This window comes from Oratosquilla oratoria, chromosome 31 (assembly GCF_046742065.1).
Source record: "Oratosquilla oratoria isolate Oo_2021 chromosome 31, ASM4674206v1, whole genome shotgun sequence".
Taxonomy (NCBI): domain Eukaryota; kingdom Metazoa; phylum Arthropoda; class Malacostraca; order Stomatopoda; family Squillidae; genus Oratosquilla; species Oratosquilla oratoria.
Genome location: NC_134807.1, coordinates 10,643,785 through 10,663,983, shown reverse-complemented (window position 1 = coordinate 10,663,983; position 20,199 = coordinate 10,643,785). Strand labels below are relative to the sequence as shown.

General features: G+C 40.0%; 1 protein-coding gene across 1 annotated transcript in view; it reads left to right on the top strand.

The window, feature by feature from the left end:
* Positions 1-20,199, top strand: part of LOC143041437 (uncharacterized) — a 267,337-nt gene extending 247,138 nt beyond the window's left edge. The window contains exons 4-7 of the mRNA XM_076213305.1: positions 12,227-12,465; positions 13,916-14,068; positions 16,645-16,812; positions 17,371-20,199. Coding sequence (XP_076069420.1) covers positions 12,227-12,465; positions 13,916-14,068; positions 16,645-16,812; positions 17,371-17,376 — 566 coding nt within the window. The 3' untranslated portion in view covers positions 17,377-20,199. The remainder of the gene's footprint in view (positions 1-12,226; positions 12,466-13,915; positions 14,069-16,644; positions 16,813-17,370) is intronic.

Sequence of the window (20,199 nt, the reverse complement as noted above, 5' to 3'; positions counted from 1 at the left end):
CTCCCCTTTCAATTAGCCAAGACCCCCCCCTCCCCACCCCCGACTGCATACGTTTTGTTTAGTCAATATATTAGGAGACTTATGTGTCACCTCTACGGACCAGAACCACGCGGGATTGTTTTATGATGCGAGGACTAATTTTCACTCAAGATAGAATGATGATAAGTTTTAGTTACTACTATCCTTTTTTCTGTTACTATTCCTCCTTCCAAGGACGCGTGAATGGTCTTCATGTATTTATTCTGCCTGCCGCCAGACGATTTTATTCAGCTTAAGTCTGACTAAAACCTCACCAGACTGAAAATATACAAATAAAGAGAATAAAATAAAATTTCAAAAATTGAGAAAATAAATAAAAATATTAGAAAATAAGAATAAATAGATAAACATTGAGAACAAAAATTAATTAGATGAATTACTAAATGAAAACATTAAATAATAAATGAAAGTTAGAATAAAGAATATCAAATACGATAGAATTAAATGAAAATAAGTGAATGAAAAATCAACTTAATTGAATGAATAAAATTGTCTGGCGATATATACAATGAAATAAAAAGTACTGCTCAGTATGGAAGGGGCCTAGTGATAGGTCTTGTGTAGTTTTATAACATTTTCACCAGCCGTGGCGAATGCTTAAAAAAAAAAAAAATAATAATAATAATAATAATAATATATATGTATTTATATATATAACAATAATAACAAAGCTATCTATAAAAACTACCAGATTTGATACTCGTATACAAGATAGTGAGCCTGAGCAACTAGTAAATCATGTAACAATCGAAATTCTAAAAATGCAATGCCACATATACAAGAGAAACCCATGTTAAAAAATAAATAAAAATAAATAAAAACATAAAAAATAATAATAGTATCCGTTTGACCCTAATTCCGGTGTCACACTATGCGGCGGCGCCGGATGCGGCCAGATGACGTTTGCAAGTTCAGTCAGCTTAATAAAATCACCTGGCGGCAGCAGCCACAACTTGATATAACGACGACCACCATCTCCCCTCCCTTCCCCTGCTTCAGACACTCTCGTAAAACCTTTGGAGCCTAATGACTCCTAAATAAGGGAGACTTTGGTGTCGACGACATAAGGCCGCAACGGCGGCGCCGGACAGTGTGACACCGGAAACGAGAACTCTCACTCCCGCGTCGACAGAGCACAATCCACACCCTCGGGATCAAGCCCCAAAGAGGTCATCACACTGGGCTATTTTTCCTCCAACCTCCGATTCATCGGCGATACTGTCCACCCCCAGCACTTTTTTTCCGCCATAAAATCATTATGACACACTATTTTATTTTCTCAACAAATCACATGGAAAGCTGCGGGATGCTAATCTGCTCCAACAGTCGGAGGAAAAATAGCCCCGTGTGATAACGCCTTAACACCGAGAACTCGAACTCCAGAGGGAGTTAACACTTCGTTACCCGTTCACGGCAACCGGCGCGACATCTCGAGCAAACGCGACGCAATACGTCATTCGGCGATGACGCGTGAGCTATGACGTCATCTTCTGCAGCGGGGGTGGGAGATGGAGATCTCCCAATCCCTCAACCTCAACCCACATACACTAATCCTAATCTCACTGACAAAGGATTACAAAGGAGGAGCATGCCGACAGGAGACCCTTTGGTCCTTAACTAGGCCGGATGGAGAGAGAAAAAAAAATCCATGCCCCCAACCCTAATCCACCAACCAAAATCCCCTAACCCTAATCCACCAACCAAAACCCCCTAACCCTAATCCACCAACCAAAACCCCCTAACCCCAATCCACCAACCAAAACCCCCCAACTCCAAACCCCTTGTATGTTGGTTCAGTTAATTAAAGAGATTTATAGTTTGGTTAACAGTTAATCCAGTTTTCTGTACAAAGTTGTCGAGAGATGATGGTAGAAGTATTGATGTCTTGTCACCCAAGAATTTGGTCCAACAGTCTGAGGAAAAACAGCCCAATGTGATAACGACCTAACACCTAAAACATTTTGCTCTTTGCGGAGCTAGATGACAGAGTAGGTCATCATTGCGGGAGGTGTTGTATAATCTATTAATTGTGGGTTCAAATCCCGCAATGTTCTTCGACTCCCAAAACTGTTACCTGCCCCAACAGTCCCTAAAGCGCACACATAGAGCATTGGTGACCGCTTTGGGAGCAACTACTCAGCGACTCCTGGCGTGGGGTTCTTTCCGATAGTGTGAAGGGGAGGGGATCTACATTGTCAAATGAGGGGGCGGCGACCCGTCTTGATCCCTGGAGTGTTCGTGCGCAAGGTTTCGGTCTGAGTGTTCCACTAATTAACCTTCGTCAGTGTATGGAAAGGTGAGGAGTGTACTACGCCAGGAGGCGCTGAGTAGTTACTGCGGCCGAAGCCGTCACCTTTGCCTGAAGTTGTACATTAACTGTATTGTCACAGTACAGAAGAAGATGGTGAGTGGAGACTGAAATGATCAGTTTATTTCTTAATTGGAGTTCATTCCAAAATAAACAAAATAAATAAATTGAATAAAACACCGAATAAATAAACAAAACAAAATAAATAAGATTAATTGAAAATAACAACCTACAATGAATGAATAAATCTGTCAATATATCAACATTCTTCAAGCGTAAACACCAGCCCGAAGAAATACTTTTGATAACACACACACACACACACACACACACACACACACACACAAAACATGAGAAAGGATATAAACACTTTTGTCTTGTTCGCACCGAAACGTTGGATTCCATACGCTCAGTGTTTCCGTCACACTGTTACCTCATTATCCAGACTCAAATTAATCAACGTGTCTATCACACACTTATTTTGCAAAATACACACTATTTCCATAAACTGGGCGATAGATATGTATCTCTTTTTCTCAGTCGCAAAAATGTCACCTCCCGGCAAAAAAAAAAAAAAAAAAAAGAGGTAGAGAGAAAGAGCTAGAAAAAGAGCACCTGCGGCATCCTTCCCCGCCAAACATATAACCACACCTCTCGCCACTTATCGTCCGTGCATTTTTGCCACGCAACTAATCCGCGGGATAATTTGACAGCTGCCTCGTCGGCATGCCTTCGGCAGCTGTCGCCGCCGACGTCGAAGCTGCTCGTCCCTCTGATCCTTATCAGTCGGAGGCATCCCGACGCGAGACGGCGACATCGGGAACTCGCGTCCGCCTCGCGTCCGCGTTACGTTCATACTACGTCCACACCACGCCCGCCCGGCGCTCGCCCCGCGTCCCGCCGCTTTGGATCACGATCTTCCCCATAACATGTTAACAACAATAACGACAACATCTATAACGATGGCAGGATTAATGGTGACAAGGACAACAAGGACGGTGATAATAACAACAATGACAACATCAATAACGATGGCAGGATTAATGATGACAAGGACAACAAGGACGGTGATAATAACAACAATGACAACATCAATAACGATGGCAGGGTTAATGATGACAAGGACGAGGACGGTGATAATAACATCAACAATAACAACATCAATAACGATGGCAGGATTAATGATGACAAGGACGGTGATAACAGCAACGATAACATCAATAACGATGGCAGGATTAATGATGACAAGGACAAGGACGGTGATAATAACAGCAACAATAACATCAATAACGATAGCAAGGTTAATGATGACAAGGACGGTGATAATAACAGCAACGATAATAACATCAATAACGATGCAGGATTAATGACAAGGAAAACAAGGACGGTGATAATAACATCAACGATAATAACAACATCAATAACGATAACAGGATTAATGATGACAAGGATAACAAGGACGGTGATAATAACAACAACAATGACATCAATAACGATGGCAGGATTAATGATGACAAGGACAACAAGGACGGTGATAATAACAACAATGACAAACACAACACCACCACCATAATAATTAACAATAAATAGTTACAGAAGCGGGGGAGGGGGAGGGGAAAGGGAATGGGAAGCGTCCGCGGTAATTAAATTAAACCCGAGTTAACCTTCTACATTAAGATAAACATCTTTAAATGTTAAATTATTCCAGGTGCCGTCAGACTATATTAATCAGTTTTAAGTAGTCCTCCCCCCCCCCCCCGCGTTCTGGATCTCGTTTCTGTGAATTCCAATCTATCTTCCTGCCTTCATATGATTTTTTTTATCGAATGGAAAACATCACCAGAGAGCGCCGGAAACCTTAAAAAAAAAAGGAAAAAAAAAAAAAAATCCTTTTTACTATCTTCAACCTTCCTAAGATTTTTTTCTTTTTCAAAACTAGCTTATTCCTCTCGGCTCTGTAACTGAATTTAGCTGTGTAACCTACCATTCTATGATCACTACCTATATTCACTTTATTTATGACCGTAACATTGCTAACGCTTTTGCTCTCATCTCCTAATTGTTGTTTTGATGTTCCATCGCCACTTCTACAGCTCCATTTACGTCTTACACGCTTTTGGAAGAAAGTATTCCTTATCCTCATGCTGTAGTCCTCTGCAAAATTGACCAACATCTCGCCTCTGTCATTCCCCTCACCGACTCCAAACTTCCCAATGCAAGACTCGTCTCCCATTTTCTTCCCCACTTCAGCATTAAAATCGCCTAATACCAACGTATACATACTTTTTTCTTGATCTTTTCCCTGACTTAAATCGTCACAGAAGGAATCAATTTCGTCGTCTGAACTTTGTGAAGTTGGTGCATAAATCTGAATTATCTTTAGTGTATACTTTTACACAGCTTTATCACAATCTAAGCTACCATGTCTGATAAACTACTGACCTTCACTACGTTACCAGCATCCCTTCGCTTTATAATTCTATTCCATTATATATATATATATACAGTATATATAATGTATATGCATATAGAAATATATATATATACATATGCGTATAGAAATATATATATACATATGCATATAGAAATATATATATATACATATGCGTATAGAAATATATATATACATATGCATATAGAAATATATATATACATATGCATATATATATATATATATATATATATATGCACATACATGTACACATACATACATACAGTATATCATTATACTGTATGTGAATATATACATATTTCTTCTCTGATATATATATATATATATATATATATATAGAGAGAGAGAGAGAGTCTTATTTGACCGAGAATAAGACCGTGAAGAAGAAGAAGAAGGCGAAGTAGTAATAATAGTAGTAGTAGTAGTAGTAGTAGTAGTAGTAGTAGTAGTAGTAGTAGGTGTAGTAGTAGTCCGGGCGCCACCCCTTCGCGGCGGCGATGCGGCGACGACAACGACCTCCGGACACGGCGAAACAAGCGCAGGAGGAGGAGGCGGCGGCAGGAGGAGGCAGGAGGGGATAATAGTAGGCCTATTGAGTACGTGAGGTAAAGCGTCCTCCCTCCCTCCCTTGCCGAGCACGTTCCTTCCTTGCTTACCCCCGGCGAAGTCAAGGCAAGGGTCTTCGGCCGAGGAAAGATGCTGGGGGAGTCCTCGGGAGGAGGAGGAGGAGGAGGAGGAGGAGAAGGAGAAGGAGAAGAAGGAGGAGAAGGAGAAGGAGAAGGAGAAGGAGAAGGAGAAGGAGAAGGAGAAGAAGGAGAAGGAGAAGAAGGAGAAGAAGGAGAAGAAGGAGAAGGAGAAGAAGGAGAAGAAGGAGAAGAAGAAGAAGAAGAAGAAGAAGAAGAAGAAGAAGAAGAAGAAGAAGAAGAAGAAGAAGAAGAAGAAGAAGAAGAAGAAGAAGAAGAAGAAGAAGGAGAAGGATATATTAATTATTATTAATTATTAATTAATAATTAATTATTAACTATTAATTATTATTAATCTATATACTTTGGTATCTATTATTATTTTTTGGTGGGGGCCATTTGTGGACCACCTTCATCTCAATGCCTGACTGACTGCTCTATTCAGTTTATCAGGTCCCCTAGTATAAAAAAAAAAAAAAAAAAAAAAAAAAAAACAGCCAGGGGTGAACGTGATCTAAAAATAAATTATATATATATATATATATATATATATATATATATACATATATTCCCAGGCAAGTGCTCAAAACTACTTGAAATCACAGAGCCACAAACAAACATGCGACCATAAGCCTTTATAATCATATCTATAAATATACAAGCAGATTACTTTGTTATGTATTCATTTCACACATGCAATTACGCTCTCTCTCTCACACACACACACAAACACACACACCTGGAAGGTTACATACATACGCATATACCCAGTAGCATTTATATGCATATATGCATGAGAACGTTGGCATGGAAGCACATATAAAAAAGACAAACATATGCACCAACATGTACTTATAAAATTATACGACCATATACACGAGTTCCAACTTATGTATCACACACGTATAAATGTAAATAAACATTATACATAAGTATAAATATTATGTGCATGCATTGTGTACAAACATGTGTACCAGTATATGGGTATGCATGTAAATGATAAGATAATGGAGCAGTTCACATGCAAACTGCCCCCTATCAGAAGGCTAGGACAGTGCCCCTTACAGAGGACTTTGCATCGTGGAATTTCATGAACCATGCCCTTGGTCCAACTCGCTGGCGGCCAAGGCGATTCTCATCATGTTTAATCTATCTTCGGCCAAACATGGGATGATACTTTTGTCTTTAACTGTACTTCGCCATTCACCTTTTACGTGCACCATCACCTTCGTCACCCTAAAAACGTTATCACACTGGGCTATTTTTCCTTCAACCTCCAATTCATCGGCGGTACCGCCCACCTACAGCACATTTTCCGCCGTGAAATCACTATGGAAAAATATTTTATTTTCTCAAGGAAAAAAGAAAAAAAAAAAAAAAAAAAAAGGAAAAAAAGGAAAAAAAAAAAGAAAAAGAAGAAAAGTCACTTGATATGCTGGAGGAAAATTATTTTCCTCCAGCATATCAGATTCCTTCCCGAAAGCTGCTTTTAGACCTTGGGCCCACGGAACAAAGTACCGACGGGATCCCACGAGCATAGGCCCTGGACTCCTCACCTTCCTCCACACCTGTCCACTCCTTCTACCTCCATATACACCTGTTTACTCCCTCCATGTTTGGTAATGACCTATGCATATATTATAGCCACTTGATATACAGCTTTCGTAAGTTTCCCTGTTATTTCGCTTCAGTATATTATTGCTCTATCTCTATTAAGCCTGGAGGTACTTTCGATGCACGCACATGCCTATAAATAACAATAAGTGATACATACACACACACACATATATACATATATATATACATACATATATATTATATATACATATATATATATATATATGTGTGTGTGTGTGTGTGTTTGTGTGTGTGTGTGTGTGTGTGTGTGTGTGTGTGTGTGTGTGATTGTTTGCTCCGGCGTAATATTAAAGGATAAGCATACATATGTAATACTTTGCATAAATGTATGGTAAGCCACATCAATTTTTTTTCTTCAATTTACCCCATTAATTGAAGATGCCAAGTTGTTTTTAATCTATATTCTGCCCAAACATCCATCGTCTGCAAAAAAATCTAAATAAATAAAGAAAGAAATAAAGAAATTGTAGCGAGCGCCATCTTCCGTTGATGACGTAGTGCAGTGTATTATTGACCATGGCGGAGTCTACACAAAGGGACTATTTCCCGAAGAATGACTACGAAAATTCTTCTACTTCGAGCGAAAAGTAACTGATCAGGATCGGCTGATTCACAGAGGACGAACTTGAAGATCGGAAGATCATGCTTGGGTCGCGAAGATATGTTTTCAAAGCTTTAAGATTCGTTTAGATAAACATCTAAGCAAGATGCTGTAATAACTGTCATTTATTTTACATTATTTGTTTATTATTTGTCTGTTTATTATTTGATTAATTTCCATTATTATATATGTCAATTTATTATTTACTATTAACCTGTTTGTTTATTATTTAACTATACCTATTTATTTTATTGTTTATATTATTATAATTGTTATTCTTTATTTATCATTATATTTTTTTCGCATCCGACCTAGTTATAGACCAAAAGGTCTCCTGTCGGTATGTTCCGCCTTTGTAATCCTTTGTAATGTCTGAGCTCACATAGAGGGACACTATCGACAGAAACTACTCCAGTCCAGACTCTAAACATGATGAAAACAACTACCAAAACAAAGGGGGAAAACTATACAATGTTGGCCATATGGACGCACAGGATGCACACAACTTTGTGGTTCGTACTTTTTGTTGCCTTTAATGTCCAAGGCTCTTCATTCAGTCTGGCAGAACCTCATGATTTTTTAAAACTTGGAAAACTGTGACCCTAGCAACCGCGTTTGTTTACATTCCTCTCATAGTGATACATACATACATCATGTAGTGGGCCTAGGCCTAACAGCATACATGTGCAGCCATGATGAAGCTATGGGATCAGGGTTGGGTCAAAGTAAATGTACTTGGACTTATGTACAGATTTTCATGTACTTGTAATTTGATTTATAAAAAAATCCAACTACAAGTATTTTCAATGGAACATTTAGGCTTATTTCTACTTGTGCTAAGACCTAAAGTACTTGAAGAATACTAAGTACATTCAAGTACAAATAAGTACATTGTATTTAATCAAAATTTATATAATTATATATACTGTAGATTGTAACGAACTTTATGATGATACTATTGACTAAATGCATTTGTGTTGTTTCCAGTTATAATACCGGGTATATTATCAACATAGAACAATGAATCAAGTTTAATTTAGTTTTATTACTGATGTGAGACATACATGAACTCTTGCATTTCCGCTAAAGGGAATATTCATCAAATTATTCATGAAATATGTTCCTTTTTCAATTCTGTAATAAAAACAGTGATGATCTACAACAAAGGTAAAAAATCCATTCACTTTTCTATATCGAATCCCAATTCTTAATTGAACAATGAGCTCATCAATGCGTATAAACGAAATTTACTAACTTTCGCACTTTACGAATATGTGACAGGTATCTTTTTTTATCACATCAAATACTTGTACTTGATTACAATGACAATCACAATCAAGTTTACAAAAACATTGGCGAAAGATTCGCAGCTTAAGTTTTGCACGTCCTATGTACTGTAAATGCACAAATGGCAATGTCGACTTTGTGTTTAGATACACGACATTACGTCATCAATATGGCGATCACCTTTGTAGTAGCAGACGACTCGTTTAAGTGAAATAAAAATGCCGATAGAAACGTAAGAAACTCAAGGACTACGGAAAAAAAAATCTTAATCTATTTATCTAAATATAATCTAAAATTCAACCAGGAAAAATTGGGTTTGAATTTTGTGATGTGCTTATCCTTAAAGCGCTACTGTAGACGTGTTTTTGCAAAAGAAGATGAGAGTAAAAGCTACCCCACGAACAATGGGGAACAATTAGTGTTGCATACATATGTACTACACATACATATACTGTACGTACACATAAAACACAGTTATGCGTGTGTATGTGTGTGTACATGGGTGTATATGTACGTATGTGTATGCGTTTGTGTGGTGTATGTATGTGCTTTGTGTGTGTGGGGTATGTGTGTGCATGCGTGTGTGTGTGTGCATGCCTGCGTGTGTGCGTGCGTGTGTATGGGTGTATATGTACGTGTGTGTGTATCCGTGTGTGTGTGCGTATCCATGTGTGCGTGTGCGCGCACATGTGTGTGTACATATACGTACACAGATACCTACAGTAACCCATAAACCATCCAAACATCACCAAATCCACAACCAACACTATAACCTACACCTAACAGACCCCCGTACACACCTGTTACGCTTGCGGTGTCCCGCCCGGTGGTCATTAGGTATGCAGGCAGTGTATGAGGGGGCGTGTCGCACATTTCCCGCCCAAAGACACATTGTGTCACTTTAAACGATGCACCGAATAATGCCTCTGGATTTATTGCAACCTGTGAAGGTGGCTGTGTTCCTTTCTGTAGACGCATCCTGTGTAACCTTGACTACTGTGAGTTGTTCTTACCCTCCCTCCCTCCCCAACCGACCCCTCCAAGCGGTCGAAGACAAAGGTATTGCATGCTCTATTTGAGGGATAAAAAATTAAATATATAGTCAAATAAATAAATATATAGGAAAATAAATAAATAAATGAATGAATGAACAATAAATCAAATAATTAAAAATTAAAAAAAGCAACGAAATCAGATTTAATGAAAACTAAATAAAAATTATAAACAAAATGAATATACAGGCAAATAAATATATAAATGAATTAACAAACAATAAATCAAAGAATTAAAAATAAGATAAAACGAAATAAGATCAAATGAAAAATAAACAAAATAGAAAGATAAATAAACAAGATTAATAAAGGAATAGAATATATATGAACGAATGAAATAAATCTAAATCCATCATTCCAGAATAGCCCACTGCGCGATATCGGGACCAGCATAGGAGAGACGAGAAAAGTAAATAAATAAATAAATAAATAAATAAAATACAATAAATAGATCAAATAATATAAAATGAATAGATAGAATGAAAGTAAAATAAATAAATAAATAAATAAATAAATAATATTGATAATAATAATATTAACATTATATACATATATATATATATATATATATATATATATATATATATATATATATATATATGACAAATAAAATAATAAAATAAATAAATAAAATACAATAAAAAAAATTATCAACAACCACTCTACAATACACAAAATCTTTGTAACATGCATTTTTTAACTCAATACGCGAAGTTACTTGAAGACAAAACACATCATAATCTAGCTATTCAACCCCTTCCGTATCGTGTGGTCCTTTCCCTTTCATTCTGCCTACCGCCAGGTGATTTTATTCACCTCCGTGGCGCCCTCTGCGTTCGATTCACCTTGTCTCTTACTCTTTTTATCTCTTGGAGTTTTGGATGGCTCAGAGGGAACGTTCTCGCTTCGCGCAGAATTGACTCCCGTGGCCGATAGCAATGAGGCTTCATACGTAAGCACTAAGTATGTTTACGCCTCATCAGGATCGCTTACTCTCTGTTTTATACATACTACTGAGAAAACACACGCACGCACACACACACACATACACAAAGCCAGTTTACCATCTCTCCTTCACGTGCATACACTATTTTTACATTTTAAAGCTTTTAAGTAAACCCTGTCTATATGACAGAGAAGACGACAACCCACATCCCCTTCCCTCCCCCTCCCCCCAGTATAGGGGGAAAGGGGGGAAGAGGGGGGCTGTTCTCCACATCGCTAGGAGGGAGGCATTCCCCCTCCCACATCGGTAAAGGTGGGGGGGTGCGCTACCCTCCCCAACATCACTGCCTGATAACCTACCTTAAGAACATAAGAATGGAATAGACTGCAAGAGACCATAAGGCCTATACTAGGCAGTTCCATGTCCCTTACCATCTGTCATCCCTATCCATAAAGTTATCCAATCTTCTTTTAGCACAACTAATAGTTTCAGCGCTCACTATTTGGTTACTAAGTTTATTCCATTCGTTAACCACTCTATTGGTAAACCAGTTCTTGTCTATTTCCTTCTTAAACCTAAATTTGTCCAATTCAAATCCATTACTACGAGTCCTACCCTGCTGTCTTAATATGATGACCTTGCCTCCATCACCCTTGTTAAATCCCCTGGCCCATTTCAATACCTCTATTAGATCACTCCTTACTCTACGTCTTTCCAGAGTGTAACGGTGGTATTCTTAAAAATAATTCTTTCCTTATATAAATCTTACATAAATCCTTGGAAGGGAAAGATTTATATAAGATAACCACCGTAAGATTCTTGCGGTGGTATTCTTATAATATAAAAAAATCCTTATATAAATCCTTTCCTTCCAAGGATTTATATAAGGAAAGAATTTTCTAAGAACACCACCGTAAGTTAAGATGCCTCATCCTCTCTTCGTATGGAAAATATATCTAAGCCGAATTATTATTTTTTTCATATATATACAATATATATACTATGACTGGTCTGGCGTGTAAATCAAGGGTCACCTAGGATCTTTTCCATTTTACGTCATGCACTTGATTTCAACAACTTAAAGAGAGATAAGAAATGAATACTAATCTGAACCCTAACCTAACGTGACCTTACCTGACCTAACCTAAAAATTCTCCATGCCTTAAAATGAAAAAGACCCGTCGCCTGAATTACCACTGACCTCTCTCTCTCTTTTCCAGCCGCGTCTCCGATGTCCTCGAGGAACTTCCCTCCTTCCTTCTGGAACAGCAACTACCAGCCCTCCATCGCTTCGTCCTCGTCCTCGTCCTCGTCGAGGCCTCCGAGTCTCGCGGGGCCTCACTTCCCCAGCCACCACGCGGCGGTGACAGCGGCCGATCTCTACGACCCGTACCACGGTGGCCTTCATTCGCTCCAGCACCCGGCTGCAGACCCTTGGCACTATCCGCTGACTACACAGGTGAGTGGGTTTCTCAAGTTTCGGTTCCTTGATGCTATAGACTGCATAGGCCAGGGGTGGGGAACCTTTTTCGAGTGCGCGTGCCAAAATCAGCCAATTTTTTTTTATAATAAATTTCCTCGCGTACTAACTGGGTAAAATGATAGGCCTACATACGAGTATGTCCCCCACTCCCACCCCGCTTCCCTTAACCTCGTAGGGCCCCAACCCGAGTCCCTGAGCGGCATGCGGTTACCAACGGTCATATAAAAAAAAGTTTGATATTTATCAATTTTTTGCTTTTGTTTTTTTAAGATGAGCTCTGAGTTTCACGTGAAAAAAAAATCGTTAGCGTGCCAGGTTTTGGACGCGTGCCAAGGGTTCCCCACCACTGGCACAGACAATAGCCCCTGACTAAACAGGTAGAGTTCCTCTAATCTCTATTCCTTGATACTATAGACCAGGGGTGGGCAACCCTCGGCACGCGTGCCAAAAAACTTCCACACTAACTACTTTCTTCCGGCATGCGAATCCCAGAGCTCATCATAAAACAAATAACTAACAGATCCCCAACATCTTTTATATGACCATGGGTAATTGTATGTTGCTCGGAGCGTCGTACAGAGTCCTCCTAGGAGTTAAAGGAAGTGAGGCGCCCCATATGTAGGCCTATAATTCTACTCCGTTGGCATGCGTGAAAACGCTGTATCAATGATTTGGCTAATTTTGGCACCCACTTTTATAAAGGTTGCCCACCCCTACTGTATAGACAGAGTATAGTAATGTCGTCACACTATACGGCGCCGCCGGATGCGGCCAGAATATGTGAAGTTCACTAAGCTTAATAAAATCATCTGGCGACAGACGCCAGAACTTGATATTAGGACCATCATCTCACCCTGCTTCAGACACACTCGTAAAACCTTTCGGGTCTAATGACTCCTAAATAAGGGAGACTTTACTGTCGCCGACATAAGGCCGCAACAGAGGCGCCGGACAGTGCGACTCCGGCTTTAGACAATAGACTATATGCATATATCTATTTCATTTATTATTCTCTATATCATAATTTTCATTTTGTTTATTCATTTTTATTTTTTATTCATTTTTATTATATATTTTTTCGTATCCCACCTAGTTATGGACCAAAAGGTCTCCTGTCGGCATGCTCAGCCTTTTCAATTCTTTGTAATATATAATTTACAATTGTATATAAATCATATTGACTATAGTGTGTATATATATATATACATAATTTACTACTTACTAACCACACTATCACAATTAGTACAACATAAAATATCAAAGGAAACGTGAACTAGGAATGCAGCGTTTATTTCTGACATTTTGCTTCTGTCCACTCCCGTACATTACTCTAACAATCCTTGTTCCTTTTTACCAAATCTATTCCCTTCGTTAACCACTTCTTCGGAACACCAGTTCCTGGCTCATTCAGCTCTCCCTCCTACAGGCATACGGTCACCGTGGCGTGGCGCATGACATGTACCAGGCGGCGATGTCCTCGATGCCCTCGTCCTCGAGGGCGTACCCGCAGTACACGGGGCTTCCCTTCCAGCCCTCCCTCGCCGCCAGGCTCCCCGGCGTGGGCGGCGTGTCCTCACAGGTAAGCACAGAGAGGCTTTCCATGTGGAGAAGGTTCCCCGTTAGGTTAGGGTCCTCTTGAAGAGAGTTTCTTGTAAAAAGATTCCTCTTAAAGAGGCTCTTCCTGTAGAGGTTTCTCTTAGAGATTCCCCGTAAAGAGGTTTCTCTTAAAGAGATTTCCCGTAAAGAGGGTCTTCTTAAAGAGGTTCCTCTTAAAAAGTGTTTCTCGTAAAGAGCTTCCTCTTGAAGAGGCTCCTCCTGTAGAGGTTCCTCTTAAAGAGATTCTCCGTAAAGAGGGTCCTCTTAAAGAGGTTCTCCATAAAGGGGGTCCTCTTAAAGAGGTTCCTTCTGTTGAGGTTCCTTGTGAAGAGGTCCCTCTTACATAGATTCCTTCTGTAGGGGTTCCTTGTAAGAAGGTTCCTCCTAGAAGTTCCTCGTAAAGAGGTTCTTCTTAAGGAGGTTCATCATAAAAAGGTTCTTTCCGAGCATCGAGGTTCTTTCCATGTAGAGGCTTCCTCTTAGAAGTTCCTCGTAAAGAGGTTCTTTCTGTAGAGGTTCCTCTTAAAGAGGTTCTTCTTCAGGAGCTTCCTCGTAAAAAGGTTCTTTCTGTTGAGGTTATTCTTAAAGTTTCTTCAGGAGGTTTCACGTAGAAAGGGTTCCTCCCATAAATGGTCTCTCCATGTACAGTTCCCCTAATGTACAGAAGTTCCCTCAATGTACAGAGGTTCCCGCTAATGTGCAGAAGTTCCCCCAATGTACAGAAGATCTGCCCAATGTACAGAGGTTCCAGTTAATGTACAGAAGATCTCCCCAATGTACAGAGGTTACCCCAATGTACAGAGGTTCCCCCAATGTACAGGGGTTCCCATAATATACAGAGGTTTCCCTATGTACAGAGGTTCCCCCAATGTACAGGGGTTCCCATAATATACAGAGGTTTCCCTATGTACAGAGGTTCCTCCCATGTACAGAAGTTCTCCTAATGTACAGAAGCTCTCCCCACGTACAGAGGTTTTCCCCATGTACAAAGGTTCCCGCTAATGTACAGAAGCTCCCCCCCATGTACAGAGGTTTTCCCCATGTACAAAGTTTCCCGCTAATGTACAGAAGCTCCCCCATGTAGAGGTTCCCGCTAATGTACAGAGGTTCCCCTAATGTACAGAGATTTCCCCAATGTACAGAGGTCTCCCCCATGTACAAAGGTTCCCGCTAATGTACAGAGGTTCCCCTAATGTACAGAGATTTCCCCAATGTACAGAGGTCCCCTCAATGTAAAGAGAAGTTCCTACCATGCACGGAGGTTCCCCCGTGTACACAAGTTCCCCCCTTGTACAAATAATGCTGTACATTCTAAAAGCCCCTTTGTACAGCACATTCCTCTTAATGTTGTATATCTATTTCGAAGGAAAATACAATAAAATCTCACAAATGAGAGTTATAAAAACACAGAAATGTTTACATGGGCGAACTACAATAGCTGAACTCACACGTTTCAATTGTAAGTACTACATCTCCCTGCGTCTTTAGCGAAATCGTAGGAACCGGTTTGTTTACGTCGTAGATTTACGACCCAGCCTACGAGGTCGTAAAGGATTCGTAAACCACATCGTAATTCTACGAAAAAAAAAAAAAAAAAAAAAAAAAACATAGATCCTTAGGAGACCCCAGCCACTGTTGTTGCTGTTGTATTAAATGTATAACTCGAACAGTTAACAGACTGAGAATAGAATTAACGGGTTATCACACTGGGCTAATTTTCCTCCAGCCTCCAATCAATCGGCGGTACCGCCCACCTCCAGCACTTTTTCCGCCGTCAAGTCACTATGGCAAACTATTTTGTTTTCTCAACAAAATTACATAGAATGTCATTTGATATGCTGGAGGAAAATAATTTTCCTCCAGCATATCAGATTCCTTCCCGAAAGCTGCGGGCTGCAAATCTGCTCCAACAGTCGGAGGAAAAATAGCCCAGTGTGATAACGCCTTTAGGAAGGCAACCGTTATCTTCCTCCACCCCAATTATGTTGTGATAGTGTCTGTAGAGTTTAAGTCTATAGACACATTTAATTACATACTTGTGTTGAAAAGTTGACTGCGGGATTCGAACCATCTTGAGCCGAGGACACTACCAACTGTACCACAGGATGGATATATAAAAGGAGACAGTTTGGTCTTCCCACTACCGAAGGTTCGAATCCCGTCTGCAGAACTGTTCAATCGTTATGCCACAGTTTAACAAATTCTGTAGTACTTACAAGTGGAACCTCACTATCGTAACTCTCGATGACGTCATAACACCAACACGTTTGATGACGGCATAACCCTCATCCGTTGGACGTCATGAACCTCATGCATTTGGTGACGTCATAACCCCCATGTGTTTGATAGCGTCACAATCCCCAAACGTTGAATGACGTCATCATTCCCCACACGTTTAATGACCTCACCATGCCAATAGTTTGATGACGTCATGAAATCCACACGTTTGGTGGCGTCATAGTACCCCTATCATTTGATGACGTCATCATCCCTCCGTGCGTTTTGGTGACGTCACAACCCCCATACGACTGATGAAGTAATCGAGTGACGTCATTTCAGATGTCGATGACGAAGGTGGCGGCGGATGGCTGGGGTGCCCGCTACCACGAGTCTCTGGCGACCCCTACGGACCTCTCCCACGGGCTCGAGGCCAACTACTCCCCTGCGGCGGCGGCTGCGGCAGCCCACTACGCTAACGTCCCCACCGAAGCCTGGGGTGGATATGTGGTAAGTCAGGTGGAAGGGGGGAAAGAGGGGAGAGTGGGATGTGGGAAGGGGAGAGGGAGAAGGAGGGAGGGGAGGAGGGAGAAGGAAAAGGGAGGGGAAGGAGGGGTAGGTAGGAGGAGAGGAAGGAAGGGGGAGGGTGGAGGAAGGAGGAAAGAGGGAGGGCGGTAGGAGGAAGGAGGGAGGGAAGAAGGAGGGAGGGAAGAAGGAGGAGGAAGGAGGGAGGGAAGAAGGAGGAGGAAGGAGGGAGGAGAGGGGGGAAGGAGAAGGAGGGAAGGGGGGAGGAAGGGAGGGAGGAGGAAGGAGAAAGAGAGAAGAGGAAGGAGAAAGAGGGAGGAGGTATATAGACAGATATTTATACAACGATTAATTTTGTATATCCGCCTATTCATTAATTTAGCATATTATCTATGTAATATTGAAATCCTCACAAGAAAACTTCCATCATCGAAGTCAGGATGGGAAGCTGTTTGTTTCATCTTAGGGTTTTTTTTTTTTTTTTTTTTTAACATATTCTCCATACTTACAGGACTCTTACTAACCCCACGTTCCTTCCCTCAGGGTTAATCTTCGCCACGAACTCGAGAACGGGAGAAGAACCTGAAGACTTTATTCATTTCGAGAGAAGACCTTCAGTACAACGAGAGAAGCTTAGTGGAGCGAGAGAACCACGAGACGGACGAGAAGGAGCTCATCAAGCAGACAGAGACCTCGGGAAAGGACGACCTCAAGCATGAGAGAATCGAGGAGGAGCATGAAACGACGGCCGAAGATGTACAACGAATCCGAAGAAAAAGGGCGACTCGGTGCGCCGAAATTTCTTAAAGAATGCGTGTGCCGAAATTTCTTAAAGAATGCGCGCGACAAAATTTTCTTAGCCCCTTCAACACGGTGACGTCATTGACAGTTTTTGTTATTTCTAAAGGCAGACTTTATGCAGATGAGGACCCGGTCTCTGGCCTGAAGGGGGCGTCGGTCGATCGAGACCCCCTGAAAGCCCGAGTTCGAGCCTTCAGCTGGATGAGATATAGCGTTTTTGGCAGGAAGACGACATATGAAATGCGTCACTGAATTGAAGACGTTAAAGAACGCACGCGCCGAAATTTCTTGAAGAACGTTCGCGCCGAAATTTCTTAAAGAACGTTCGCGCCGAAAATTCTTAAAGAACGCTCGCGCCGAAATTTCTTAAAGAACGCGCGCGCTAAAATTTCTTAAAGAACGCGCGCGCCGAAATTTTGAGTGTCGACAGATAGCTAGAGTATCCGGGTCTCCGAAAGTGTCCAAGGTTCCTAAGAGGGCACTCCTGAAGGCATGAACGGAACTTTGCCCTCCCGAAGACTCCTGAAGGAAGATTTCAGGAGCGTGGAATGGACCGGAGAAGCCAACGAGTGAAAGGTTTCAGGATATAGTGTCTAAACAGTGACGGATTTTTGAAAAAAATAAGGAAAGAGGGTTATCCGCTAATCATTTATGATACCGTTCTTCCTCCGTTTTCTTTAGATAATACACTTGAGTCTCCTGCTGATACTACAATGTATGTATAATGTATATATGTATGTATATTATACATATATATATTATATTATATGTGTGTGTGTGTATATGTACATATCATGTGTACACGTGTGTGAGTGTATATACATATGTATGCATTTGTGTGTGTCAGTGTGATCGTATGTACATAAAATGGTTTATTCTGTATATCTGGGTCTTACAGAAATATCTTGTTAATTATCGTTATTATTGGTACTGCCATCGATTTACCAACTTGAGAAATAGCACCTACATATATATATATATATTATATATATATATATATATATATATATATATTCTTGGTCAAAGACAACAAGAGATAAGACGTTTGAAGTCGTCAAATAACAAGGAAAAATGAGTGACATCAATGAGTATGGTAGGCTGGAAAATGTGTACATAAATGGTAGTTGGCAACTCAGTAGGGACATCAGAGTATGGGTCTCGACTTCAGTAAGATCCTTATTTACTGAAAGTACCTGAAGTGCCTTGTGTAGGGTGAGGGAGAAAATGACTTTTGTTTCTGAAAGAAAACATTGATAATTAATTGCCTACTTAACTGGGAAAAAGCTGAAACAGAGGAGTTGCCTGAAGTTACGTGAACAAACGAACAGCAAGAGACCTATTGGTCCTTACAGGGCTGTTCCGGTGCCTAATTCGGTTTAGCATCAGGGGCTTCCCTTCTGAGAGGTGTCGAGTACGGTGACTCTTTCAAGCAGAAGAGAATGTACTATAGTATAATGCCTTCCTTCACTACAAACTAAGAAGAAAAGTACATTAAAATGTTGGGCTACACAGAAAAACACATGTTGCATGCATACATACACACGCACAGTGCATATATATTATATATATATATATATATTATATATATATATATATATATCACAAACACAAATCACACAAATCTATATAAACACATTAAACACACATCCTCATGTAATTCGTGTTTGTGTTTACCTTACGCATTTTCATACGTTCACATACATGTATATATGCATATTTAACAATACACATATGCATACGGGTGCATATCTGAATTGTATACATGTATCAAAGTCCAAATACAAATATAAACACACATACCGGCACATGCATGACACGTATACATATGTATATCGAACAATATGCATGTATAAATATTCAGACACATACATATCGGCATATATACATATATGAATATTCTATACAAGTATAGATATACACACACTGATACAGCTATATATTTGATGCATATACATGTGTATTCAACAATATACAGTATAGATACACATATACACATACATACCAGCAGATATTTGAAGCATACACACACACACACACACACATATATATATATAATATATATATATATATATATATATATATATATATGGCATACATTTGACGCATATACATACAGATTAAACAATACACAAGTAAGGATACTTTTATACACATACATACATGTGCATATTTGACGCGTATACATATATGCAAATACACACACACACGTGTTGCTATTGTAGCGTGTTCCAGTATATACTTAAACTGTCGACCTGATAACAACGACGAACGCTATAAATAACCTCGAGTGAACGAGAGTAATATTACTAGTTACTAGTTACCGCAAGAGTTATAAGTTAGCTGTCGGTCACTCCTTGATCTATGGTATGACACGATGGGTCCTTCATTGGCCCAAAGGTCCCATTGGGGCCCTAAGGTTGGCTTACCACGTCCTCTCTCTCTCTCTCTCTCTCTCTTTTTTTTGTGTATGTGTGTGCGTGTGTGTGCGTCCTTTCAAATCCCACAGTATTCTCCTATACTTTCCCCTTTATACAATATATATATATATATATATATATATATATATATATA